The sequence below is a fragment of the Peromyscus leucopus genome, chromosome 14 (assembly GCF_004664715.2).
Source record: "Peromyscus leucopus breed LL Stock chromosome 14, UCI_PerLeu_2.1, whole genome shotgun sequence".
NCBI classification, from domain to species: domain Eukaryota; kingdom Metazoa; phylum Chordata; class Mammalia; order Rodentia; family Cricetidae; genus Peromyscus; species Peromyscus leucopus.
In genome coordinates, this window is record NC_051075.1 from 43919950 (window position 1) to 43947488 (window position 27539).

Here is a 27539-nt window from a genome sequence, read left to right on the forward strand (position 1 = left end):
AGCCTTTCACCCCACAGCCGTAGGAACTAGGCTCTGTTCGAGCCACTGAGAAACACACCAAAGAAGTAGCCCAGTGGGTAGAGTATTTGCCTAGCATGGATGAGGCCTTGAGTTCAATCCCCAACACAGCATAAACTGGGAATGGTGGTGCATGCCTATCATCCCAGCCCTTAGGAGGTGGAGGCAGAAGTATGGCGAGTTCAGGGCCAACCTGGGCTGCAAGAGACCCTGTCTGAAAAGAAGGAAGGGAGGGAGGGAGGGAGGAAGGAAGGAAGGAAGGAAGGAAGGAAGGAAGGAAGGAAGGAAGGAAGGAAGGAAGGAAGGAAGGAAGGAAAGCCAGGAATTAGCAGTGAAGGCCTAGTAGGGTGAGGAGCAAGGAAATCGCTGAAACAAACAAACAAGCAAACAAACAAACCCTAATCAGGAGGACTGCCCTTCTCCAGCCACAGAGCGGGGCAGGCAGCCCCAACTCTTGCCTGTGCGGTAGAATTAGGATTCCTGAGGTGCCTGGGTCCCTCAGGAGAATTGAGTTTAGACTATTTCCTGGAAAGGGGTGGTGGGGTGTCTCCCTAAAAAGTCCAGGTAAAAGATTGCGAGCGGGGCCCCACCGAGGACCCTCAACTCCAGAGCAGGCAGACTGTGCCGAGTGGACGCCGACCGCTGTGCTGTAACTACCCTCCCGTCCTCCTCTCCTCCCGTCAGAATCGAGGAGACCTGGCGGCTGTGGCAGAAGTTTTTAGATGACTATTCCCGCTTCGAGGACTGGCTCAAGTCGGCCGAGAGGACAGCGGCCTGCCCAAATTCCTCCGAGGTGTTGTATACAAATGCCAAAGAGGAGCTGAAGAGGTTTGAGGTGAGCCTCTCCCCATCCCGTTCTCCTCCCACAAGCCAAGCCTGCCGGAGAAGGTGCCACACGACTCTGGGTGGCCCAGATGCTCCCAACACGGCCCCAGCCCTGGGGCCTGCCACCAGCTGCTAGGTCAGCTCTGACGGAAACATCCCTGGGCCCGTTGCTGACCTCACAGACCTGGGGTGCGGTGCACTCTGCTTCCCTGGCTGCCTGGCCATCAAGCCACGCAAAGCGAGCCGCTTTGGGGGTTGGCAAAGCGGGGGGGTCCCGGCCCTTTGCCCAGGCTGGCACTGACCTCCACTTGGTGCCCCACAGGCCTTTCAGCGGCAGATTCACGAAAGGCTGACGCAGCTGGAGCTCATCAACAAACAGTACCGGCGGCTGGCTAGGGAGAACCGCACGGACACCGCCAGCAAACTGAAGCAGATGGTGCACGAGGGCAACCAGCGGTGGGACAACCTGCAGAAGCGGGTCACGGCCATTCTCCGGAGACTCAGGGTAACCCGCCTGTGGCCCCCCCGGGAGTGCTGGTGGTAGCTACGCAGGGAGAGGTGATAGATGATGGACCGTGGCAGGCCCGCAGCCCAGCAGCAGGTAGATTCCACGGAAATCCTAAGTCATCTTAACAGCCTGCCCACACAAAGGAGTCCGTGGCTGCCGGTGTTCGTTTTCCGTGGCTGCCCGTGTTCGTTCTTAAAGGGGGATGTGCCTAGGGCTTCTCAGGCGGAGCCTGCTTATGGTGATCTGTGTTTCCAAAACACGTCTCTCTTTATAAGGACTGTAACCCGATGGTTATATGAGTCTGGGGCACTGCTTTCCGGGGTCAGCGAAAGCACACACACCTCTGCAAGAGCCTGTTTAACTTGTCAGCCCTGAATCAGGTCATGGCTAAAACACAGTGTATGTACCCCCTCTGTTGTGTGGTGCACTGGGACAGTGACTGCCTGAGGCTTAGAGCACACTGATCAACCTCTAGGAAGATGAGAGCCTAGGCTTTTTTTTTTTAACCTTCTAAGAAGGTCATCGGCTGACTAATAATCCAGGCAATTCCTTTGCATTCATCTATTTCCTGCTGGTTTGGGCTGTTATTAGTCTAAACCGTTACTTGGCCCTAAATTCCACATTTGTCTGGAAATGGCCGCCTGTCTCTTACGATGTGGTGACCGGGGAGGTCTCTGTCCTTGGAGAGAATGAATCTCTTTTACGTGTTCAGAATTACAGAAGAGTACATGGGCAGTCAGACCTGAGCTCCTTTTCTTTCTTTCTTTTCTTTTGGGGTTAAAAGACTGAGCCTCACCATGTAGTCCAGACTGGCCTAGAACTCATAATCCTCCTGCCTCAGCCTCCTGGCTGCTAGGATTACAAGACTGTCTTTCATGGGAAAGCCACTGACAACTAATAAGAAAAGCCCCCAGGCAACCCCCACCCCCACAACCAAGGATCCCTCCGTGGATTGGGGAGATTCACTGATTTAGACTAGAAAACCCACATTTTCAAATTCCTGAAAGGACCTAAGAGAATATGTTGCATGTTACCAAGCCTTCTTGTGTTCCCTGAGGTGGAAGCCAAGGCCCAGAGTGTGTGTGTCTGGTGGGGGGGGTTGGGGGGGGGATGCCACACAGTCAAGACAAGACCCCAGGCTCTAGCTGCAGAATGCTAAGGCCTCTGGGACACCCCAGAGATGGGGTGCCATCTTTTCCTTTGAGCCAAATATGACCGTGCCGGACACACATGGTTTTTCTTCCTTCTTTCACAGTACTTCACCAACCAAAGAGAAGAATTTGAGGGCACCAGGGAGAGCATTCTGGTGTGGCTCACAGAGATGGACCTGCAGCTGACCAACGTGGAACACTTCTCCGAGAGTGACGCTGAGGACAAGATGCGCCAGCTGAACGTGAGTGCTGCTTCCCCAGCGTCCCGTCAAGAGGCACCTCTGCAGGAGAGCGCTGGCCAAGTGCGAATTTGAGCTGGTACTCAGAATGTTCCAGAACTCTCCAGGCAACAGGCCACATTCCACCTGTGTATTTATATTGCTTAGAGGCAGGGACACTGGACCCTTTGGTCAAGGGCACATTCTGAGGAGAATGTTCACTTCAGGTTCCAGACTGAACTTCCTAAGTTGACATTTCTCCAGTACTTGAGCCCATGCAGGACAAGCTGATTATTGTTATCACTGTGCCCACCAAGGCGCATGCCCATTAGTGGTTTATGTGGGGAAATATTCTGTTCCCACCAAGTGTGAAGAAGGCGAATTCTCTCCCCTGTACCCATAACGATGAATATCCATCTGGGTCAAATTTAGAATTTTTTTTAACTGAAAAAACATATAGAATGGTCTTGAATTGTTAGATTGTCACTGTCCGTTCCTTAAAAGCAGATGCTGTGGCATCAGGTACAAACCAGAACAGGAAAAAGGGACAAAACCGTACTGGCGTCACAATTCTGTCATATGAGATCGACACTAGACACACACGGAGAGTCTCTTGAAAGCCCCATCCCGTGTCCCAAACAGGGCTTCCAGCAGGAAATCACGCTAAACACCAACAAGATCGACCAGCTCATCGTGTTCGGGGAGCAGCTCATTCAGAAGAGCGAGCCCCTGGATGCCGTGCTGATCGAGGACGAGCTGGAGGAGCTGCACCGGTACTGTCAGGAGGTGTTCGGCAGGGTGTCCCGCTTCCATCGGAGACTGACCTCCCACGCCCCGGTAAGGGTGACCCGCGCCCCGGTCAGGGGTGACCCACCGGCCAGGGCGACCCAGCGGCCAGGGCTCCCGGCTGCTCAGTGTGCACATGCTACTGGATGATTGAAGAGTCAGGAAGGTTGCCTTGGACACGATTGACTTCTTATGGCTAAAAGGAAGGGCCTCGTTCAACCGTGGTCCAGGGGGTGGAAGCAGCTCCTTTCTTCCCTGGAGTGTTCCCCCATCCAATCATGGTGGATTTGGTAATGGGCTCGTTTTATGCCAAATTATGTTGCCCCAACTCTGCCATCTTCATATGAATCTAATAGCTGTGAAGGTAACGTTTGAAGGGTTTGGTTTTGTTTTTTGTTTGTTTGGTTCTTTTTTTTTAGATTTTATTTTTTTACTTATGTGCGTATTTGTGTGCGTTTGTGCACACGAGTGCAGGTGCCCCTGTGCTGTGTGACAGAACTTTCCCTGGGGAGATGCAGCACACACACCTACTCACCCCACATAGCGAGCCCACAATCCAGATACTACCAGAGCCCCACCTGGTGAACCGATGGCTTTTATTGGGGTTGCTTACAGGAATGTGGGTGAGGGGTTCCTTCCAGGAGCAGAGATGACTCAAAACCAGTGGCCTCACCAAAGCCCATCCCAGCATGAGTGACAGCTCACAAAAGCTGGGACCCTGGAGCACACCGCACAGCCTGCAGACAACTCAGCAGGTTGCAGAGTGTCCTCTCCAAGTGACTCAGTTGATCTAAACCTCTTCCAGGCATCTCAGCTGGTTCCTGTTTTTTTCCAGGCAGCTGCTCTGGTCTCAAGAATCTTCTTTGCAACTTGGCTATTCTGGGTCTTCTTGGCAGCTCAGTTTCCTTCCAGCTGAGGGGGACTCCCAGCTTTTATTGCTTCTCTGGCAGAGAGGGGCCTAAGTGAATCTGATCAGTTTCAGGGACTTCCTGAAGCTATTTTGAGTTGTGTACTTCCTGTTTAAAGAGCTTCCCTGTGGGATGGAATATTTCAGTCTCTATAGGAAACCATTAGAGAACACCCTAGAGACCAGAATAAGGTGTCCGATCCCTTGGTGCTGGAATTACAGGCCGTTGTGAGTTGCTAGGAATTGAATTCAGATCCCCTACAAGAGCAGTAAGTACTGTTAACCACTGAGCTATCTCTCCAGCCCCCAGGGTGATTATTTTTTTTAAACTCTGTATTTCTCTTTTGTTTCTCTAGTGTAGACCAGTTTGAACTGTTGAGTTTTGGACTGTGTGGCTCATGAAGAGCAAGTCCTAAGAGTGCATTTCTTTACAGAGCTGTGTTATGTCATAGCGGCCTCTGAGCCCTCCGCTGGAAAAGTGGATCGAGTCTCAGTAATGCTTCTGAAGTGTATGCTCTGGTGTCACAGGTTGTAGGGCGGTGTGGCATCATACCTCTGAAGGTGAAACAACGCCTCACACCTAACTTGTCATAGGTAGCGGCGGCCATGCTTTTCAGAGCTGTTTTTAGTGATAGTACTCTAGAATGTTCTCTTTCAAGATGATGACTGAGAAACTAATTTTTAAGAACAGTGCCAAGTATAACAACAACAGGAGCAAATATGGCATGGGGAGTCTTGTTTGTTTGTTTGTTTTTTCACTCATACTGATTTAGCTGCAGTGACTTAGCAGTGGAAGGATGGAGCCTGGGAGTTCATGGTCCTTTCCCCGGCTCTCATAATCCTCAGTACAGGGCTTTAAAGGAGTTCATCCTAAAACCCGGACGGGTACTCTCTCTCGTTTAGAGCTTAGAAGATGAGAAGGAAGCCTCTGAGAATGAAACGGACCTAGAAGACCCCAGAGAGCTCCAGGCTGACTCCTGGCGGAAGAGGAGAGAGATGGAGGAGGCGTCACCGCCTCAGTCTCTGTGTCACCTTGTGCCCCCGGCTCTGGGACAGGAACGGTCTGGCTGTGAGACCCCCGTCAGTGTGGACTCCATCCCTCTGGAGTGGGACCACACAGGTGATGTGGGGGGATCATCTTCTCACGAAGACGACGAGGAGGGCCCGTTCTACAGCGCACTGTCAGGTAAAGGCGGGCTCCCGGAGCCTGGGACCATGACCCCCTTGGCTGTATTTCTAGCACCACAGCAACACGGCGGCGGCGAGCCCTCAGGGAGCCGGAGTCGGGCCTGTGGCTGGTGCGGGCGCGTGGCTGGTGCAGGCGCGTGGCTTTCTGGCTTCCGTCCTGCCCACCTTTTTGCCCCACCTGAGAATGAGCTCACTCCTGTTCTAGGCCGAGCGAAATTCATATTCTGACTTTAGGACTGTTCACTGATGATGCCAGCCAATGGGAGAGACACATCAATTGACCTCTCTATGGCGTTTATCAGAGCTTATTAGTAGATTGGGTGTGGCTCTTTGTGCCATGTGGTGCCCCTAACCCACCACTGCCATCAACAGGAGTGGACGGGGGGAAACCATCCTTCTGGTTTTGAAAATCCTTTCCATAGAAAAGCTAGGGAGCCGTTAACCTCCTCCCCTCCCAGCTGGCGATGTCTCTGCTGTGTTGACTTGCTACCTAGGCCTTACTCCGCAGGCACCCCCAGGAGGACAATGACATTGTTCTTTTTCAGATGTAGAAATCCCTGAAAATCCTGAGGCATATCTTAAAATGACCACAAAATCTTTGAAAGCATCTTCTGGTAGGCCCCTGCCCGTGCATGTGTCTCAACATGGCCGCATCCCATGGCGCGCACCACACACTGCATCCTAAACCTCGCTCCCATGTCACGTCTGACCTGTGCCTTCTGTGGACACCATGCGCCTCGGTTCTCGTGTCATGGTGTATTTACACTGCTATACTCACCCATTACCTGTGTGCTCCTTACAAGGTCCTATCCCATTACCAGAGTGGTCTCAACACCGCCCCCCACACCCCACCCCACCGCCACAGACAGACACACACACACACAGAATTTTTTGTCTCAGTGCCTTTTGTTATTTTTCCTCCATCTAACTTGAGCCCTTTGGCATAGGCCAAGCTTTCTTCACGGTGGCTTGGTTTCAGACCATTTCCTCACTTCTGGTGGTTTCCTGAGATGGGTGGCTGGGGGTAGAAAGGACCATTACCCTTGCCACAGCAGAGGAAGCCTTTCCTCGGTTGGATGCCCTAGCCCTGCCCCCGACCCTGTCCCTGCCTTTAGCGGTAGTCGAGGGCTATCCGCGCCTGTTTGGTCCTCTTAAGCACATCTTCACAGTCACTCTTGTCCTCCCTCCTCAGAGGCCTTCCAGCCTCTTGGCCCTGAGACCTGGCCTTCCTGCCCAGCGTCCCCGCCAGTCTAGCTACACAGCTCCATCCAGAATGCCACTCATCCCGCAGCAAACCATGTGTCCCTTGTGCTCCGCTGTGGTCTCATCTCGTGAAGGTGCAATGTCGTCGCTCAGTTGCATGACTCATTTCATTTCCTCCCGAGACATGCTGACATTTTGCAAATGTGCATGCTTTGCAAGGAAAGCTGAAGAACTCATCTTGATATTGTAACCTGATGCCATGTCACCCGTGACCCTGTCTTATGTCACTAAGGAGGAACCCCCCCCTTGGTTGGAGAGTAGACCCTGACGAGCGTTGACACTTGGTTTCAGGTAAATCCATTTCTGAGGGCCACCCGTGGCATGTTCCTGACAGCCCTTCCCATCCCAAGCATCACTACAAACCGATGGAAGGTGACAAGGCTGTAGCACCGGTCCCCTCAGATGCCAGCACTCCTTACAAACCAGCCTACGTAAGTCTTGACCCGGTGGGAATGTAGCCCGGGCACGGGCATGCACTTCCGATCTCATTTTTGGACTGTCTGGGTCATAGTGGTGGGACCCCTTCTGAGGGGACTTCGGGAAAGGGATGTCACTCGGTGGTAGAGCTTGCCTGGCAGGTCCGGAGTTCAGCTCCCAGCACCACCCTCTGCTGGGGTACCCATGCCTCATTAGAACCCAGAGAATAGACGAGCTTTAAAGAAAGGTTTCCAGCCCCCACATTTGTGTGTGTTGATAGTGACGTGAAGAGAGAACTATTTCCGTTAGAATAACAGAGCCTTCCTGAGCTGCCTCTTAGCTCTCAAATCTTTGTTATATCTACTTTTTGACTGCACATCAGAAGACAGAAAGGGGCTTTGTAATCTGAATTGGAGGTGTTGGGGGTGTGGACTTGGTTCCCCAGCCATCATAGTGGAGCATACAGCACTGTACGCCTTCGTCATCTGATAGTATACCTGCCTCACACAGTAGGATTGGTGTGTGGACAGGGAGGAGCCCTCGGAGCGGCGGTCCTTACTAATACAGTGTTGGGGTGCTTTTTATAACTGCGCCTGTGCCTCTTAGTCGCATGAGTTCGTGGTGTGCTCTGGTGAGGTAGCAGCTGGAGACAGCGTAGGGTTCAAGGTTGGCCGTAGGCCATTGTTAGTCCAGAGCATTAACGATGAGGGAGGTGGGGTTAAAATACGGTGCGCGCAAGCATCTTTCAGAGAAGCCAACGGCAGTGGACGTGGGGGACCGGTGGGTTTACCAAAGTGCCCTCTGTGTCTGGGGGTGATGGTTAACCACGTCATTGGTGACAGTTCCGCCTTTAACTGGTCAGATCCGATACAGACTTGACTGTGCCTGCTTCGGAACGCCTTAGGAGACAGCTGTGACTTTTACTGTCTCCGCCTGTGCTACAGCCTAAGGCTGGGGAAGGAGACCCGGCCCGGCCCCAGAATGTCTGGCCCCAGAACGCTCTCCCTACCCTGTGCTCCAGCTCCCTCCAGGCATCAGGCCTGTGTTCCTACCTGGCCAATTTCAACAGCTCAGCTCTTCTACTTGATATGTGGCCTCACGTGTCTTACCAGAAGAGGTCGGGAGTCTCCTTTTCTCCATTCCACACAAAGAGGCCGCACAGACATAATCCAGAGGAAAAGCTCAGCTTTTCTAAAAGGGATCCGTTTATTTTTGGAAAGGCCTGACACACTAGGCCACTGAGCTGTGTGGGAGCAGAAGAGTCACTGTGGGATGCTGAAGGATAGAGGCTTGATGATGAATGACCCAGAGAGGCGGAGGACTCTGTTTCCCATTCATAGCGAGGAAAATGCCAAACACCTCAGCAGGGTGACGTGGAGGGGTAGGGGGATTTTGTAAAACACGGTGAGGGTGTTAAAGCACCACCAGAGGAACTGTCTCCTAAGATCGGTGATCACCTTTGACCTGTCCCGTAGTTTGTGTGCAGACCCTTAGGAAGGATGCAGTTTAAACAGGCCATTTTACCCCCCTCACTGCCATGCCATCTGTGTCCTGGGCTGGGACTGAGGGGCTTGCCCTCTGCCCTCAGCTCTGCTGGCCTTACAAATCTTGCCATGTGCCATGATGCGTCTGTCACTTACCTGGTACCTTTTGGTGGGAAGGGTCCCGCATCTTTATTTATTTCTTTATTGTTCCTGTGAACCCAGATGTTCTCTAGTCCCCCTTTTTTTTATTTTAGAGATGTGTAATCTGAAAATTGGCTCGTTCCAGGTAAAGCTGCTATTACACCAAGGAACTGATGACGGTAAGGAAGGCCCAGGAACCTCCAAGGGCAGCCCCCAGCAGGAAGATGAACAGCTGGCCACCTTAACGGGACAGCAGCCAGGTACCAAAAGTGGGCATCCCTGAGGAGATGTGAAGCTTGGTATCTGGGCCCAGCCAGGTGTTTCAGGTGTTTACTTCAACATATTACTTGATACAACATGAATTAGAGATCACGCAATGACGTAATTCACCAAGACTGCTGAACCTGCCTCACAGTAGCCTCTGTTATTTTAAAATAAGCCAACTTGTGTTTATGAATGAATCTCGAGGCATCTCACTTTAAAGTGGATTTTTTTTTTTCTTTGTGGTACTGGGGTTAAGCTTGGTAGGCAAAACTGTGTCCCTGGCCCTTTGGAAACTGTCCTTATACAGTGAGTAACAAAAGGATCCCCCCCAAAGATAAAATACATATTTTATTTCTCTGCGTAGCCCTGGCTGTCTTAGAACTTGCTGTGTAGACCAGGCTGGCCTCAGAGATCCACTTGCCTCTGCCTCCCAAGTGCTGAGATTAGAGGTGTGCACCACCACCACCTGGCTATGAAATGCATGTTCTAATGACTTCCCATGTATGGACAAAGACTAGTCCAGTGGTTACCAAAGTAATTGCTGAGCTAAATGCAAAGTAGAACTGGCCACATCATGGCCCTGATCATTTGTGAGTCAAAAGAGCACCAGCACCTGAAATGCTGAGCTATGGCTAGAATACCTACCTATTGGCCACAGGTTGGGTTTCCTCACCCTCTGTCCCCACCTCCTTCTATCCCTTGTGAGAGTGGAGGGGGATGGGCCTTGAGCCACGACGGACGGACGTGCAGAGATCCCAGAAGAGAGGACTCCCTGGCCCTGATCCTCCTCCAAGCATCCTGGGCTCACTTTTACCATCCTGACCACTCCCCGGCCGAGAACATCTGCTCGCTTTACGGCTGGCTTTAATCGGCCGCTTTGGATTCCAGGTGCCTTCGACAGATGGGAGCTGATCCAAGCGCAAGAGCTCCACGGCAAACTCCGGCTAAAACAGAACGTGCAGCAGCTGAACGCGGACATCGGGACCATCACCGCTTGGCTTGAAAAAACGGAAGCCGAGCTGGCAGCTCTGAGGCTGGCGAAGCCTCCCTCCGATATCCAGGAAATAGCACTCAGGGTGAAGAGACTGCAAGTGAGTGGGAGGGAGCTGTTGGGGGGGGGGGAGAGGAAATCTGAGCAGGCACAGAGCGTGTGTCTTGTCGTAGTGCCGAACAAACAGGTCAGACCTGGGTTTGGCGTAGCTGGCAGCATGCGGGTAAAATGTGTGTAGAGGTCAGTGACTTTTACCTCAGTGAGGACGGAGATGCAGGTCTCTCTTGGCACATGGGAGAGTATCTACAGATAATCGCCAAGCCCAGAAGAGGGCTGTAGAGATGTGGCTCAGAGCCTCAGGGCTGGAAAGATCTGGATTTTAGCGACTTGGGGAGGTGCTGGTAGCCAGTGTGCGGCAGCACAAAGCCAACCCTCTGACCTGTGTGAGGTGGTTCACACAGGGCTAACTGTGGAGACTTCCTGGCCCACTGGCTGAGGAATCCTGTGGCCTGACTTGGTTTACCCTGTGATAGTTACCCATGTGATCAGCGCCGGCCTCAGGAGCAGCAGCCCAGGGTGCGGGGGAGGGGCAGCTTAAACCCTGCATTTTGGGAGTGCCCTGAGCAGATAAATCTAAGGTTCTGAACCCAGGATAGGATTTGGGGGGTGGGGGGGTGGGGAAGGGGGGGTGTATGTCCAGTTTCTCTTCACATCTCTGCTTTCCCCTTGTGTATATAGAGGGTACCATTCCTCTTAAAGGAGAGACATTTCTGGGGTGCCTAGGGGCAAGTGCAAAATAGCTGCGTAGTCTTTATCTGGAAAACTTGGAGTCCTACCGAGAGCCGTTCCTAAGCCAGTGACAGAGAAGGGACTGTGGAGGTCGGTGGCGTCTCCTCCTGCCTCTGGTAGAGCCTGTCAGTGAGGAGGCAGGCCTCTGCTCTCAGACCCAGCCAGCCAGCCAAGTTGACTAGCCTTGTAAGGCAGCCCCCTCAGCTGACGCTTCCCAGCCACTCACAGGCGAGTTCTCTCTCGTCCTGGTGGCCACGGCCTGGAGAAGTGTGGGGAAGGTCTGTCCCTTACAGGTACCGCCAATGAACCCCTTCTCCCTGTTGCCAGAAGTGCTAACCTGCTCTGTTCCCTTTGGTGGTAGGAGATATCAAAAGCCTTTGATACCTACAAGACCTTAATGGTCTCCGTCAACGTGAGCCACAAGGAATCTCTGCCGAGCGAAAGCCCCGAATCCACAGAACTCCAAAATAGGCTCCACCAGCTAAGCCTGTCCTGGGACACGGTCCAGGGTGTGATGGACAGCTGGAGAGGGGACTTACGACAGTCACTCATGCAGTGCCAGGTATGTTGACTCAGCCCAAGGCCCCGTCCCAGCAGCAGCCTGGCCCATGGGCTAGGAGCCGCAGATGGTTTTACCATCACCAGGGCTGGCTGGGTTAGGAAGTAAGAAAGCCGCGCCACCCCCACCCCCACCCCACCCCACCCCCCCACCCCGCTTCCACTAGTGCCATTAAATTGGCCCTGTGCTTGCCCAGGATTTCCAGGTCCGTTGCCCAAGCCCACACCCAGCCTGGAAGTAAGGATCACAGCAAGCATGCCCACCAGGCTAAAGAAACTGCCTCTCTCTGTCCTTGGGTCTAAGAGACTCAGAGAGCTGGCCCTGTCATAGGGAAGCATGCTCAGTATGTTCCCTTCTGAGACCTAGGAATCATCCAGCGCCTGACTTTCGGGCTCAGTTTTAGGACTAAACAATGGTGTGTGTCTAAAGCTGGCTAAGATGAGAAAGGCAAGTGACTGATGGATATGAAGGAGCAAGCCCCCCCTGACGAGTGTGGTTTCTACAGGACTTCCACCGGCTGAGTCAAGACTTGCTCCTGTGGCTAGCCAGTGCCGAGAGCCGAAGGCAGAAGGTGCATGTCACCAGCCCAGAGGCCGACCGCCAGCTTCTCCTGGAGTGTCGGAAAGAGCTGATGGTAAGTTTCTTCCACAGGGCCACTGGCCACTGTCTGCGTCACCCAGTGTCCTGGGCACCACAGTGCTCTTGGTGGCTATGGCTCACGGGTTCGTACAGAGAAGTAAAGAGCCATAGTGACCCCTTTAAGACCCTCGGGAGTTAGGGACATCAGTGTTTTAAAAATGCTTTGAAACTCAAGCCCACTGAAGCATTTCTCCCCATTGTTAATATATTCATCCCTGGATATCCACAGGTCTTAGACTCCTACACATACCAGATTTAGGGGTACTTGAGTGCATTAGGTAAAATGTACATATTTCTGCATTTGTTATTTTCATACAACCTACACAAATCCTCCCATATACCTTGAATTCTCTCTTGATTACTTACAATCCTTAGTATGATATAAATGTATCGTGTAAATGCTACATAAATTTCTATTATACCACACTTAGGAAATAACAGTAAGGAAAGCATTTATGTGTTCAGAACAGCAATAATCCTCTTGTTGTGAATGTTTTTTGATCCATGGCTGATAGACTATGGGTGCAGGACCCTCGGGCACCAAGGCCTGACTGCACAGTTCATTTGGGGGGAGCATGAGCTGTCTATATTCATAGTAGAAATTCCTATTTCCCAGAAGTTGTATCTTTCCCCAGCAAGCCCAAGGTGAGCCCTGGACCTTCTCACACGTACTCAAAGGGACTTGGTTTCCATCTATAAGCTTATATGTAGTTTGATTTTCAGTATTTTATATTTAAAATTGCTGGGCATTGCTTTAAAAGAATTTTATACTAAAATCTTTACAAAGCTCCATTCCCTACAGTAACAGTGCCCAAGAGAACTTCCTACATGGGTGGAAATGTCCTGTCTCTGCACTTCAGGTGGCTACCAAGGACTTGAAATGGGATTGAAGCCAATTTTTGTCTTCTCATTTGAATAGAGGTAGTAGAATAACAAGAAAAGAGCCCTTAACGATTCTGTGATCAGCCTGATGCCTCCTCTGTATATCTAAGACGTGTGCCTGACCGAATAGCTCTCGACTTACTGACTTCAGTTTCCCTGGCCTGGTGTCTAAGGGCCTAGTCTTAGATACACACCCCATCACTTCCTCTAACTTCTCAACATCAAATTATCTTTAGCGTTAAAAGGAATTAAAAACAACCTATTCAGCTGCTTTCCGAATAGTGCTAAGCCAAGCAAGGATTGAGACTGGTTATCAGTGAACCATAGAAAGTTCTGGAGTTGAGCTGTACCTAACATTCATCCCAGAACAGAGAAAGCTACACTACCCTCCCTGCCGCCGCCGTCGCCGCCGCCGCCACCACCACCACCACCACCACCACCACCACCGCCAACTCTCTTGCACCATTTTGCTTTCAGCAACTGGAAAAGGAGTTGGAAGACCATCAGCCTCAAGTCAGCTCCTTGCAGGAGATTTCCTCCAGCCTTCTCGTGAAGGGGCACGGTGAAGACTACATTGAGGCCGAAGAGAAGGTCCATGTCATCGAGAAGAAACTCAGACAGTTGCGTGAGCAAGTGGCTCAGGATCTGGTGTCCTTGCAGGGAAGCCTGGTGAGTCCAGTGGTTGCTTCTCCGTGCCAAGATGTCGCAGGAAGGCAGATTGTGGCCTCACTGTGGCGGAGGGGGCAGGTAGTCCGTGTGAAGGTTCCAGCCCCTCTCTGGCTGTGCAGCTTTATAAAATAAGTTGCCTACGCCCCCTGTATGTGGTCTGTCCTTTGAAAGAAGGCAGATAACAATAGTACCTATCTACCAGCAGGGTTATGCAAGACGGATCCCGCCATCATCTCTGCCTTCGTACTGAATATAAGCCTTCACTTCCCCTCATGACATGGTTTCAAGCTCTCCTCACTGTGCTGGTCTCTCTCTCCTGATTCCCTTCTCAATTCTGTTGACTCTCAGTTCTCTTGAAAATGTGATCTAATTCAAGGGAATACCAGTCTGTGGCCTCCCCTAGCTGGAGCAGGACACATGAATCTCTCTGTGACGTATGGAGATTCACTGTCACCTGGGATTGTGGGTTTCCTGTGCTTCGGCTCTATGGCCTTTGGTTTGAAAAAGTCTATTTGCATGGGAGGAGAGAGTCATCAGAGGGATTTACACTGGGATATAAGCAAATTACCCCTTGAGGACTTCATAAAGCACGGTGCTCTTGAGACTATCTAGAACTCTGTTTTGCCCTAATCTGAACAACTGGGTTGGCTTTCAGACTCCAGACCCCTCTCTGGCCAGCTATGATGAAGTGGACTCAGGGGAAGAGCCTCCAGCTGCCTGTGCAAAGGTAAGTGCCCCCCCCCACTTCAAAAAATACCCAGAATGGCTCTCAACGTCATTAAGATGGCAGAAACTTAAGACTCCAAGGCCCCATTGGACCTTTGGTGACAGCACCAATCTATTTCAACCTTCTGGCCAAAAGATAAAGTGTAACTTTTTTTTTTTTTAGTATGATTATTTGTGGATGTGTACATATAGACATGCCACTGTGTGCACATGGAGGTCAAAGGACATCCTGTAGGAGTCAGGGCTCTCCTTCCATCGCTTGGGTTCTGGGCATTAAACTTGGGTCATCAGGCTTGGCAGAAGATGACTTTACTTGTTCTCACTGGCCCTTGTAAGTGGTTATTAAAAACGATTTCTTTCTTTTTTCTTTCTTTTTTTTCTTTTTTTTTTATTTTTCAAGACAGGGTTTCTCTATGTAGTTTTGGTGCCTGTCCTGGATCTCACTCTGTAGACCAGGCTGGCCTCGAACTCACAGAGATCCGCCTGGCTCTGCCTCCTGAGAGCTGGGACTAAAGGCATGTGCCACCACTGCCCAGCAAAAAATGATTTTTTTAAAAAGCTCTCTCCTGGTTAGTTGCTTTTCTCTGAGGTCATAGTAGATTGTGGAAGATGGGGCCCCTGTTGAATGGGTTTCCTGATGTCTCCAGTAAATCAGATCAGTAAACTGTAATAGGAAAATCTTGATGGCTCAAGAAACCCAATCATGTCATCAAGTTGAATCACACATGGTGTGACTTTGGTTCCAAAGGTGTGGCAGGAAAGTGACCTGGGGGGGTGAGGGGCAGGGTAAGCTAACCTAAGGAAGGCCGCAGTGCATCATGGGCCTCTTTGTTCCAGCAGTTTGGAGAGGAGAGATCTACAGAAGAGGAAGAGGAAACAGACAGCAGGTAATGGCATCACAGTCCCCACAGAGACTCCCCAGCCTTGTCTGCGCCGCTCTCCAGGTTCATCTGGAGAGGACTGAGCTCCTCTTCCAAAAGTACACCCCAGCTGTCTGAGCTACTCTTCTATTGCCATGACAAAATACCCTGACGAAGCAATAAAGGTGACAGAGAGGGTTTATTCTGGCTCACGGTTCAAGGGGACAGTCCGTCACATCAGGGAAGTCACGATAGCGGGAACTTGAGGCAGCTGGTCCCATTGTACCCACACTCACGAAGCAGCTAGAGGTGAATGCTTGTCCTCAGCTTGCTGTCTCCTTTTTATTCCATTTAGAGCCTTAGCCCCTGGAAAGGCGCTGCCCACTCTTCAATCAGGTCTTCCCGACCTCAGTTAATGCCCCAAGGCTTCTCTCCTCTATCATTTGAGATCCTGTCCATTTGGCAATGTTAATTAACCATCACCCCAGCTGTCAGCCCATCTGAACCTCACATCTCAGGCTCCTGTATTTCTTTCCACAAGCATGTAGCCAGTTAATGAGTGTGGCCTGTGAACCCTCCTCATGAGTCCTCCCCACCTCTCTGTTGGCAGGATGTCCCACCTTGATGACCCGGGCCGCTCACCGCCAAGGCGCTCCTTCCTCTCAAGGGTGATCAGGGCAGCGCTGCCCCTGCAGCTGCTGCTGCTGCTGCTGCTGCTTCTGGCCTGCCTGCTGCCCGCCTCCGAAGAGGACTACAGCTGCACCCAGGCCAACAACTTCGCCCGCTCCTTCTACCCCATGCTGCGGTACACCAACGGGCCACCCCCCACCTAGAGGACTCTGCCAGCTGCGGTGCCATGCCAACAGCCTACTGGCCACAGGTGCTCAGCTCGTGGTACCAGAACCAGCCTGTGAGTGACTCTGAGCCTGGACAAGATCCAGGGACCTGCTGGAGACACCTCCCTCATCTTGTCCAAATGGACTCTGGGGGCCCGGGACAACTCAGACAAAATGTCCTTCCTCTGGGACAGAGAGCCGAGTACAGCAGGACCTGGCATTCAGACAAAGCTAGTAGTGGGTTCCGAGAACTCTGGGAAAGGGGGGCTTCCCGAAGAAGCACTCATGTTGTAAAACACTGTATTGTAGCACAGCTGATAGAAGGCCCGTGAACCATGATGTTCAGCACATAAATGAACTCTATCCAAGTAGCTAGCAGGTCCCGACCTGAGTGATGGTTCAGAAGCTCCATGGTTGATTCAAACACATTTGAAATGTTTAGAATCAGTCTTCTTCCAATTGGCTAGCAATCTGCACTCCTGGTTATAAACTAAACTGTCCTGTTCTGTACCTAGGTCAGCTCTTTTATATTGCTTTAAAATTTTTAAAGAAATTTTATTGCATGGATGTGGTTATTTGTGCATATTTTTTTAACAACACTGAATCTGTATGAATAATGTAAACTTTGATTTAAGGGAAAAAAAAGATTTTTAGCTTGAGCTTTGGACTAATGTACAGTAAATGCCAAACTCCAGACTTGATAGGGATGTTTTTATAAGTTAATTTTTTTAAGAATTTTCATGTTTTAAAGAGACACTTTGGGTCTGGTTGAGCTGTTTGGCCACCAAGGGTTGGTAAAGAAACTTGGAACTGTTTGTGATATGTACAATTCAGATGTTTCTCATTAAAAAAAAAAAAAAAAAAAAAAAAAGGCAGACTGTTGTATTGGACTCTGTTAGAAGGCAGGTGGTCTTCCAAATATAACAAATATTATCTTAAACTCACCTGATCCCAGTCCCAGTTGCTACCATTGAGCCCGCAGCCACATGTGGCACAGACCCAGGCAGGTAGGCTGACTGTACCCTCTCCTCCCCCATGCCCCCATTTGGACCACCCCCTCCCCTCGGCCCTTCTTACTCCCTTTGACCCCAGTGACCCTGTAGTCACATGTTGGTGTGGGCCTCGTAGACCACCTGTACTTTCCTTCCTCTTATCCTCCATTTGGGTCGCCCAAGTCCTCGGCTGCTTGCCAAGGACAGCCCCCTCCCTCCTCTTAGTCTCTCTTCCTTGCTCCAGGAACCACAAGAGAGGGACCCTTCAGCCATCACGTGAGCCCTACCAGCTGCCCTATCCAGCCTGGAGACCCAGGACAAGTCCACACTGCTAGGAGAAACTCGTTCTAGAACTGAAGACACCACCAGCCTGTAGCAGAGAAACAGAAGACCTGGATAGAGGCTGTATCCCCATCTACCACACAGGAAATCGAGATTCTCAGCGCGGCTGTGAATTAGCCTCATGCATACCAAACACCTCAACCAACAAACTCCACATGTGCAAATCCCGACTCAGAAAAACGGGGGAAACCCAAGTAGCATGTCACCTCCAAAAAAAATACAACCCCATAGTAATGGCCCCGAGTAGAAATGACAAAAGAATTCAAAAGAATAACAACTATGGTCAAAGAACTCAAAGAAAACAAAGAGATGGATGAAATAAGGAAGCTGGTCTAAGACATGAAAATAGTTGGAATTTTTCAAATGGAAATGACGTTAGAAATTAAAAATTCAATAAACCAATTAAAAACCTCAATGGGAAGCAACAAAATGGATTGTGTCTAAAACAGAGACAGGGATGGGAGACAAAATAGAAGAACTGGATCACTCAATAAAGGTCAAGAGAATTTTTTAAAAAATAGTAACAGCAAATGCAGCATAGGAGAGTTCTGGAAACCCATAAAAATACATAACCTAATTTTAGGCATAGAATGAGAAGAAAACCATAGTGAAGGCATAGAAAACATCTTCAGTGAAATCATGGAAGAAAATCTCCCAAACCTAGAGAAAAAAAATTCTGTTCAGAGGCCGGGGTGGTGGTGGCACACGCCTTTAATCCCAGCACTCGGGAGGCAGAGCCAGGCGGATCTCTGTGAGTTTGGGGCCAGCCTGATATACAGAGTGAGTTCCAGGACAGGCACCAATACTACACAGAGAAGCCCTGTCTCAACAAAACAAAAACAAAAACAAAAAATTCCTGTTCAGGCATGTGTCTGAAGATAGACACCAATTAAATAAGATGAGAAAAGAAATTACAACATTCTGTAGTTAAAATATTTTTTAAAAGTACAGAAAGGGTTTTGGAGCTCCAAGGGAGGAAGCTCGAGTCAATTATAGAGGCAGGCTGATTAGAATAACAGCTAATTATTCAACGGAAACCTTTAAAGCCAGAAGGGCTTGGAGAGCTGAATTCCAAATCCTGAAAGAGGATAACTGTTTAACTCGGCAAAACCATCTATTAAAATTGAAGGACAGCCGCACATGGTGTCACACGCCTTTAATCCCAGAACCTCTCCCCGGGGAGGCAGAGGCAAGTGGATCCTTAAGTTCCAGACCAGCCAAGGCTATACAGCGAGACTCTCCCCCTACACACTCAATAATCATTTGAAGCATTAGAGGCTATTACCAATACTCTTGGTTATACTCTAGAATGCCATAGGAAAGCCTACTGCTGAAGACATGACATGCTTGAGTCACATGGATAAATCAAGCTGGTACTCACCTCAAAGCTCCATCCTACTGGCTAGCTTTGATGGTGTGTGAAGGTGCTATGATTTCTACCAGAGAAGAAAAGGATTTTTTTTTTTTTTTTTTTTTTTTTTGTGAGACAGGGTCTCACTGTGCAACCCTGGCTGGCCTAGAACTCACTATGTAGACAGGGCCAGCCTTGAACTCAGAGATCCACCTGTCTCTGTCTCCAGAGTGCCAGGATTAAAGGCACGCATCACCATGCCTGGCCTGAAGTCACCAATCTCACCCAGCTGTGAGTCCTGCAAGCTGTAACAATAACCAGCCTGGCAAGACCCACCCACTGGTACAACAGCAGTATGAATGTCATGGGATTAACCACCCATCTTCTGTTTGGATTTACGGCCTGCTCTACAAGTTAAAACCCAAACCTGGTGCTGTTATCAGGGCCAAGGACCCATGCCTGGACAGATTACAGGCCCTAAGGGGAGCATCTATTAACGCATTAAAATGACTCCCAATGAGTTATTTGTTAAATCCCCCGATTAGTGCATCTGTCAACCTTCATGAGAGGCTTCTTTTTGTAGTAGATGGTGATTCACACGGAAACCCCACAACTGATCGAGGTGCAGAGAATAAGAAACTGTGGAAGGCTCAGCACTGTATCTAGATCATACCCCCTCCTCCAGTGCTCAGGGGGTCATTGTGGAGAGGCTGTGGGGAGACTGTAAGAGCCATAAGCAGTGGGTGACAGGGAAAAAGTGCCTTCTGGACAGGGCAGCTGCACATCTGAAGGCACAGGCACTGAGACAGCATTCTTAGAGACCCCCCCGTCTGTCTGGAGTGAGAGCCTTCCTGTATGTGCGCAGGTGTCTTGTTGCAGTGATGAAATACCTCACCAAAGCAAGTTACGGAAGCAAAGTTCCAGTACTAGGGAAGTCACGGCAGCAGGGCTCTGAAGAGGCAGCTGTTGACTGCACTCAGTCAGGAAGCAGAAGTGGATGCTGTGTTCAGCCAGCATTTCCTTTTCCCAGCCCACGGAATCCTGTTGCCCACAGTTAAAGTGGGTCTTCCCTCCTGGGGTTGCCCAACGCGATCTAGAGCTTGTTCAGTTGGCAATAGCCATCACAATATGTCAATGGTTCAACCGTTGGCCGTCAATTGCTGGGGGAAATGCCTAAAGATGAAAAGAGTCACTTGGCCCAGATTTTTCCATTCTGGTTTTCTGGAATGATCTACAGAGGTAGCTTATCTCTGCCCCCAAGTACTTTGAATTGAAGGCATTTTTGCCCTTGGGGATATTTACATATACATAATGAGATACCTAGGGCTAGGACTATATTTCACATATACTGAAGGTAATTTTATACACTATTTTTAGTGATTTTGTGCATGAAATAAAGTTTCATGGTACAAAGCTTTCCAGTTGTAATGTCATTTGACCCCTCAAAGTTTTGGAGATTGAGAGTTCGAGGCCAACTTAGGCTATAGTGAGATGCTCTATGTGATTAAAAAAAAAAAAGTTTTGTATTTTTAGATGAGGGAATGTTCTGTCTGAGCTAGGCATGGTAGCACACACCTTTAGTCCCAGCACTTTCGAGGCAGAGGTAAATGTATCACTAAGTTTGAGACCAACCTACATTGTAAGTTTCAGGAGAGCCAGGGCTACATAGTGAGACCCTGTCTCCAAAAAAAGGGGGTTACTGCTCAACCTGTGACAGGCAGTGGGCTGTCTAATGAGACAAACCCCCAGCTCAGTGTCCATCCCACTTGAGGGGATCTCAGCATCTCCCCATCCTTGATTGAAAGTTACTAACCCAGTTCCTCACCTGCATTAGCACACGGAGGCAGGATTGACTGGGTAAAACCCTAACTGAAGGGTTAGACCAGTGGAGCCTATCAGTACATGCTTCCACCTGGGACCCTTTGCTCTTAAGTCACCTGTTCAGTTACCCAGCAGTTTTTCCAGGGGCTAGGTAGGAAAAAAAAAGGGGGGGGGTGTCATTTCAAGTTCTCAAATTGTTAAATGGATAGGGAGAAAAGGTTGTTTTTGTTTTGGTTTGGTTTTTTCCCACCTTAACTGTGTGTGGCTTAGAGTAGTCTAGGGGGAAAATAAATAGAAATTAACAGCCTTTTTCTTAAGCCACTGAATTGCTTCAAGGTTCCCTGCTCCATGTTAGCCTGGGAGAAGCCACAAAAGTTCTAGCTCCTGCCCCATCTTGCACTCCAAAGAGTGGTTCACAGGCCTCCGGAAGGGATGCTGGAAATGTGTCGGCTGGTTGACTGCATTTTAAAGGCTATTGATATAGACACTTTCTCAACTAAGAACCTCTGGGTTTGAGTTTGCCCCCACACACACGCTCCCCACCTCCACCCCCAGGGGGCCCCTTCTGCCTCCTTTCACGCAGAGCTTGGAGTATCCCCCAAACGCTTGTATGAGATGACTCGTGTCTCTCAGTCTTAAGCAAACTGCTCACATCTTTCCTTCCCCACTTGTAGGGGACATCTTCAAATGACCATAGGCACAAAAATAACTTCAGTATGAATGAGTGACTTCACCCCATCTCTGAAGGGTATATTCCTAGTGGACTCAGATGACAAAAATTACAGGAAATCTACCCAAATAAATTGAGTCTCTCTCTGCATACAGGGCCTTTTACATCTCTACACAGTGTCTGTGGGCATGCGTAAGACGTGATTCGGTAACTCTAGGTTCAGTTGTTCCTGTTCTGGCAACTAGGGGAAGGGGGGGGGGCTCGTAACTCTTCTGAAATGGTCGGCAAGCACCAGGGCTGATGCCCCCTCTCCTAGGAAGACTGACCACAGTTTCAACAATATAAACCCCAAAAGAGGATAGAATTCACAGAAGAAAACCAGACACTACTTATCCCGGCAACTCTTAAGTTCTTACACTCAGCTCTCAACAAATATGTCTTTAAAACCCAAATTACAAAAAAACACTTTGTCACATTAGACTTCTCTCTGCTATAGCTCCATCGATATTAAAGAGACATGGTAAGGACAAGGGACTCCCAGACGAGCATGATGAGCCTTAAAAGCATCACATAGACTTTTTGGCTCTTTGAGATAGAGTCTCACTGTGTAGCCCAGGATAGCCTCAAATTCATGGCAAGCCTCCCAAAGTGCGAGGGCTTCCAGGTGTAAGCCACCACACTCAAATGCTCGTTTCTTAACAGGCTCACAGTTTAAAGCCTGATGTATCAACATTAGCCTGATGGCACACGACATCTGTCTGGGGAAAAAAAATGACAAATTATAGTCAACCAACAGGCTCAGAGGGACACAGGACCACTGCCTCATGAAGCAATAGGACCAGGGCTCACAGGAAAACAGGTGAGCGACCGTGAGAGTGCAGTTACTGTGAGGTGTTCAGGGCTAGCCAACCTTTGCCTGTCACCAAGAGGAAGCCCGCCACAAGGAACTGGCTGGCCCACAAGTGAAGACAGTCCCTGGGATTTTTAAAATCGTGTCCACAGAGACAGCGCCCAATTTATAGCTGCAACTGGACCCAAATTCCATGGAGTTTGAGAGCTCCAGGGGAAAAATGGCATGGAGCGCACTCAGCTCCACAGGGAGACGCCGGGGCCTGAGAGATGCAGCGTTTCACACGGGTATCATTTCAAGGCATGGGTGAAGCTCTGGTGTACTGGACACGAAGTACCAGGAAGTGATGGCAGACCCCCCGGCTTAAGCTCTGTGGTAAGATGGCAGGCCAGGAATACGGTGGCCTGTCATCTCCTGCCCATCACTGCTGCTGCCTGGCCAAGGTTCAAGCAGACCCACTCTAAGCTGAGAAGGTACAGGTAGAAAGGGACAGAGAAGTCGTCCATGGCTTCACCAACTGTCATCACAACGCTGCTCAGGAGGTAGAATCTTGGAGGCAGAGAAGGCAGCGAGTGAACAGGAGGCTCGGATTCCAGCCCAGCCTTGGAAACAAGAACTTGCAAGACCCTGAGCAGCTCAGGCGGCCCCCCAGCACTTTCAGTTTGCACACGGATAAAATAGAAGCTTGAACTTTGGCGCCAGACATTTCTACGCTGTTTGTGACTGTTTCCGGGGGTGTTCTGGGTGTTAGGCATGTGGAATTTCATAGGGAGATCCCACGGAAGCCTCAGCAGCCCTGCTAAGATTCTGTAGTTTAGAAAAATATTTGGGGTGTGGGGCATGGGGATATAGCAAAATGGCAGAAAGCAAAAAAAAAATAGGATTTCTTTTTATTGTTTTTTTGTACTGTTTACGATGGTGCCCATGGCCTTGTACATGCTAGACAAGGACTCTCAGCACTAAAGCTGCATTAGGACTCCTTAAGTTTTTAACTGGGTGAACTGTGTAATCATTTTCAGCACCAGACTAGAACAGCCAGTTCCATCATCTGTTCCATGTGACCTTCAATAAGTCTACTTGGCCTTCCACACCCGAAAATTAAAATAAAAAAAAAAAAAAATTAAAATAGAGTCACAGGAAGGAATAAGGAATTAAATGTGAAAGCTGTGCCTGGCACACAGTGACTGTCCCCCAAATACCATTTTTACATACCAGGTGAGATGGTTTTGTTACTTATATGTGAGGTTTACAGTATCTTTTAAGGGTTTGTTTGTTTTAGCAGCTTAAAGACATATATCGTGTCTTACTAAACAAAACTCCTTTGTTTCACAAAAGAGCTAGAAACTGGGGTATGCCTTGACTTTTGAGAGGTTATCAATGTATGCAAGCAGACGCAAATAGGAACCAACCCCTTCCCATGCTAGGAAATGCTAGGAATGCTTCAACCCAGCTTCCTTGTCTCTGCATGTACGGCTGTACTGAGAATCGGTAAGTAACCTCCTTCCTTGTAAAATTTTTACATCGTACATCGCTGCCTTCCCAGCTGAATGAACAGAAGTCAGTCAGGTAAGGGCTCTGTGTGTGTGTGTGTGTGTGTGTGTGTGTGTGTGTGTGTGTGTGTGTGTGCTGCTGTTGTACTGTTTCATTGTTTAAATGGTTAAAACTCCCTGTGTTATTGGTTGTGTGTTCTCACATGAATTTCTCAAGGGAAAAAAAAATGGCTCTTTGGGATTATTTTTGGAGTTAATATCTTCTCCCCTTGACAAGTAGGATAAACAGAGCCAGTGAAAAGAAAGGGACATTTGTAAGAAATGACTGTGTGGCTCTCCTGTGGACATTCCCATCCACACCAGACCTCCCCTGGCTAGTCCACACTCAGGGATCTGCGAGAATTCTCTGTTATTAGAGAATAATAATACCTGTATAACGGCTATTTCATGGTGCCTGTGTATAATTTAAACTTGTGATTTGGGAGTTAGGCAAAGCCCATTCATCTACAGATTTCTGGGGTGAATCTTGCGGATTACAACAGAAGAATCCTGCCATACCAGTTCAAGGCAGGGCTGAGGAGGCTGCTCTACAATGTCAGTTGTGGTTTCGTGGGGGCCGGGCTGTGCAGTAATCTAATCCATGTTCACAGCTGCCAGGTCCTATTCATCCTTAAAAAAAAAAAAACTTAAACGTGTGCTGCTATGAGAGAACTCAAACTGTCCCAAAGGAATGTGCAGGTTTTAAGGAAGCCACCATCTTTAAAATGGACACTGCGCATTTCCCCAATACATTGAAAATCATGGCATCCTTAGCATGTCTGGAACAGATGGCCAGAGATAATAGCGCTTTAGCTGAAAGGGAGAAGAGGACCCCAGGGTGCTCAGAAACAGCAAATGGTCTTTGGAGTACATATCACATTTCAACCACCCACTTGTCCCAGAGCCGAGTCAAAAACAGGCAGGGCCAACCTGTGTCCCTACCAGATCCAGGTGAGATGCAATTCAAGAAGAAACGACCTAGAGTATGGCCTCCTCTTCCCACTGAGCCAAACACAGTGAAATGAGCAGCCGAGAAGCATCTGGGAGAACTGGGAACCCAATAACTAATAGGCTGGGTGTGGTGGTGCATGTCTGGGATCCCCAGAGGCTGACGCAGAAGGATTAAGAATTCCAGGCTAACTAGTGACCACTGGCACATGCAGTTAATCTAAGCACACACAGAACTTGGCACAGAAGGGCACTTGACCACCTGAGTTCAAACTGATCCCTTCCTTAGGTATCCAAAGACAACCAAGAACTTCACCGTGCACTGAGTAGACAATAGCTTGGAGCTCATTCTGATTTCTGTTTTCCTCGTCTGGCAGGCTCTTGAAAAAAAACAAAATTTTTCTGGCAGTGTTTCAAGGTTGCCTTTGCCTCCCTCTTCCTGCCCTCCAACCCCCGGCCTGTGTCTACAGAGGACGGCTTTCTGCGCTGATGCTCTTGGGCTACAGCGCTGAACTGCCAATAATTTCAAACTGCCCGAGAACACCCCCCACACCCGTGCGCCCCCTACCCCGGTGTGAGTGAGGCAGCTGCTAACTTCAGCGTTAGCAACAGCACACCAACATCAAAATTAAGACATATTCAAGTTCCCTCTTGTTAAGGGTAATCTTCCTAATGAACGACTCCGTAAATACAGGATGTACTGACCAACGCAACCCTAGTTTCAAAGGGAAGTGTATTTAATACTGTATCACCAGGTTTTACTTTTTAAAACATCCAATAGGCATAACCGTTTAATTGCTTACTTCCAAAGTAGAGCCATTACACATTTTGTGAATTTGCCACGTTCCTAAAAACGTGTCTGAAAACCCAGGTTCTAACATTGTGAGTTACAGTGGCCATTTCGGAAGGGCTTTTTCCTTAGCTCCCATCATAGTCCATTTGAGTAAGAGCTAACTAATGTGTTGGCCAAGTTTCTGCTTCACACAGCCCTCACGGAACACCTCAAAAGTGTTCCTGGTGGCGGTGGCACACGCCTTTAATTCCAACACTTGGGAAGCAGAGGCAGGCAGATCTCTGTGAGTTCAAGGCCAGCCTGGTGTACAGAGTGAGTTCCAGGGCAACCAGGGCTACATAGAGAAACCCTGCCTCAAAAAAAAATTTTTTTTGAGACCTATAGGTTAGAGAAGTTGTTTTTTTTTTTTTTTTGTCATAATTACCCCTAAATATTTCTCTTTTTGAAGGAGTCAAAAAAAAAGAAAAAAGAAAAAAAACCAACATGGATGTGTTCAAGTGTTTTGCTCATCCAATCCACACTATACAGGCTTAAAGCTGTGTGTGTGTGTGTGTGTGTGTGTGTGTGTGTGTGTGTGTGTGTGTGTGTTCCTTCCAGAGGATATGCATCATGTATATATCCTGTAGCATCCATGCCTCCCATGGATAGCTGATACAGCCACCTCTGCTGTGAAAGACAAAAACTGCATTCACAAGGCCTAAGAGAAGCAGTGTGCTATGATTCACACCCACAGGATAAACTCCATTCACACACACACACACACACAGAGAGAGAGAGAGAGAGAGAGAGAGAGGGAGAGAGAGAGAGAGAGAGAGAGAGAGAGAGAGAGAGAGAGAGAGAGAGAGAAAGAGAGAGAGAGAGAGCATCAACATAGCTTCAAGGAAGCCCAACTATAGAAAGATTTAAATCTTATTCCATGATAGTGAGACTCAATAGGCCAAATAAGCAGGTTCTACAAACATAAATCAGGAAGGATGAATCTGCACGGATAGCAAGAAGACCCGGGGGGAGGAAGGCGGCTCACATCTGAGCTTGACCAGTATCCCTCTGGTCTCTGATAGAATAACCAACAACACGTCATCAATCCTCACAAGCCTGTGAGGTAGGAATGTGAAACGAGCTGATTGTCAATGTGGTTTTCAATCCTACAATCAAGTGGTCCAGAAAGACACCCTTCAAAGGTTGATTTTACAACCACACAGTTAATTCTACAGTCCATTTCTTATAGACCAGCGGTTCTCCATCTGTGTGGGTCATGAACCCCCGTGGGGGTCACAAAACAGACGTCCTGCATATCAGATATTTACATTACGATTCATAACAGTAGCAAAATGACAGTCACGAAGTAGCAATGGAATAATCTTATGGTTGGGGGTCTCCACATCACGAGGAGCTGTGTTAAAGGGTCACAGCGTCAGAGAGGTTGAGAACCCCTGCTGCAGAGTGTCACCTTCTGTCCCCTGTCTAAGGCCAATCCTTCCGGGTCAGACTTTCACCATCCATTCCAGAAGCTTTGAGACGGTTTCCCGAGTGGGCAGAGGACATGGAGAGTGAGAGAAGGATCACGTCGAGAACCTTCTAAGGCTATACAAAGGTGAGAACTCTGCATTCAGAGGTATCCCCCAGGACAGGGACACTGCAACCCACCCACCCCGACCCCTGGGAAGTGGAATGTGGGGGAAGGGTGCATGACCAAGGCAGCCATAAGATGACGCCCCAGCTGGGGAGCTGCGAGGGTGCAGGGTTCCAGCTTTGAGCAGCTCTGTTAGAATGTCCACCTCAGACCTGGCCGTCACTGAGACTGTGGGTTCTGGGAGGCCTCTTTGCTCTTGCCGTCCTCTGCGGAGCTGCAATCAGATGCCGAGACTGAGGACTTGTACCCTCGAAGCGTGTGAGCATTCAGCATCTCCAGAAGCAGGTCGTACACTGGGACCACGTTTTTGCACTTCATGCTGAGCAGATGTTCCATGCCCTTGTTACTATGAGGGGGAAAGGCACTGAGAATCCTTCTTTCTAGATAGCCATCGAAACGTTGAAGTAGTCCCCAAGTCTCCGGCACAAAGTCAGCCCATCTCCCACAATTCCCTTTGCTTCTACCCCATTGTTCTGTAGCTCATACACC

At 49.3% G+C, this 27539-nt stretch overlaps 2 protein-coding genes across 12 annotated transcripts in view; one reads left to right on the plus strand and one right to left on the minus strand.

Moving 5' to 3' along the window:
• The window catches only part of Syne2 (spectrin repeat containing nuclear envelope protein 2), a 320737-nt gene extending 303745 nt beyond the window's left edge, over positions 1 to 16992 (plus strand). For 6 of the 11 annotated variants that reach the window (XM_037210622.1, XM_037210626.1, XM_037210624.1 and 3 more), the window contains 15 exons: positions 703 to 853; positions 1166 to 1348; positions 2607 to 2744; positions 3363 to 3557; positions 5317 to 5599; positions 6147 to 6215; positions 7156 to 7295; positions 9052 to 9166; positions 10059 to 10261; positions 11312 to 11512; positions 12015 to 12143; positions 13508 to 13699; positions 14355 to 14426; positions 15263 to 15312; positions 15896 to 16992. In XM_037210622.1, coding sequence (XP_037066517.1) covers positions 703 to 853; positions 1166 to 1348; positions 2607 to 2744; positions 3363 to 3557; positions 5317 to 5599; positions 6147 to 6215; positions 7156 to 7295; positions 9052 to 9166; positions 10059 to 10261; positions 11312 to 11512; positions 12015 to 12143; positions 13508 to 13699; positions 14355 to 14426; positions 15263 to 15312; positions 15896 to 16118 — 2344 coding nt within the window. In that variant the 3' untranslated portion in view covers positions 16119 to 16992. The remainder of the gene's footprint in view (positions 1 to 702; positions 854 to 1165; positions 1349 to 2606; positions 2745 to 3362; positions 3558 to 5316; positions 5600 to 6146; positions 6216 to 7155; positions 7296 to 9051; positions 9167 to 10058; positions 10262 to 11311; positions 11513 to 12014; positions 12144 to 13507; positions 13700 to 14354; positions 14427 to 15262; positions 15313 to 15895) is intronic. The other 5 variants (XM_037210625.1, XM_037210627.1, XM_028876051.2 and 2 more) reach the window with 3 other exon arrangements.
• Positions 16993 to 26779: 9787 nt separating this feature from the next.
• Esr2 (estrogen receptor 2) overlaps positions 26780 to 27539 on the minus strand; it is a 44866-nt gene continuing 44106 nt past the window's right edge. The window contains exon 9 of the mRNA XM_028876043.2: positions 26780 to 27396. Coding sequence (XP_028731876.1) covers positions 27210 to 27396 — 187 coding nt within the window. The 3' untranslated portion in view covers positions 26780 to 27209. The remainder of the gene's footprint in view (positions 27397 to 27539) is intronic.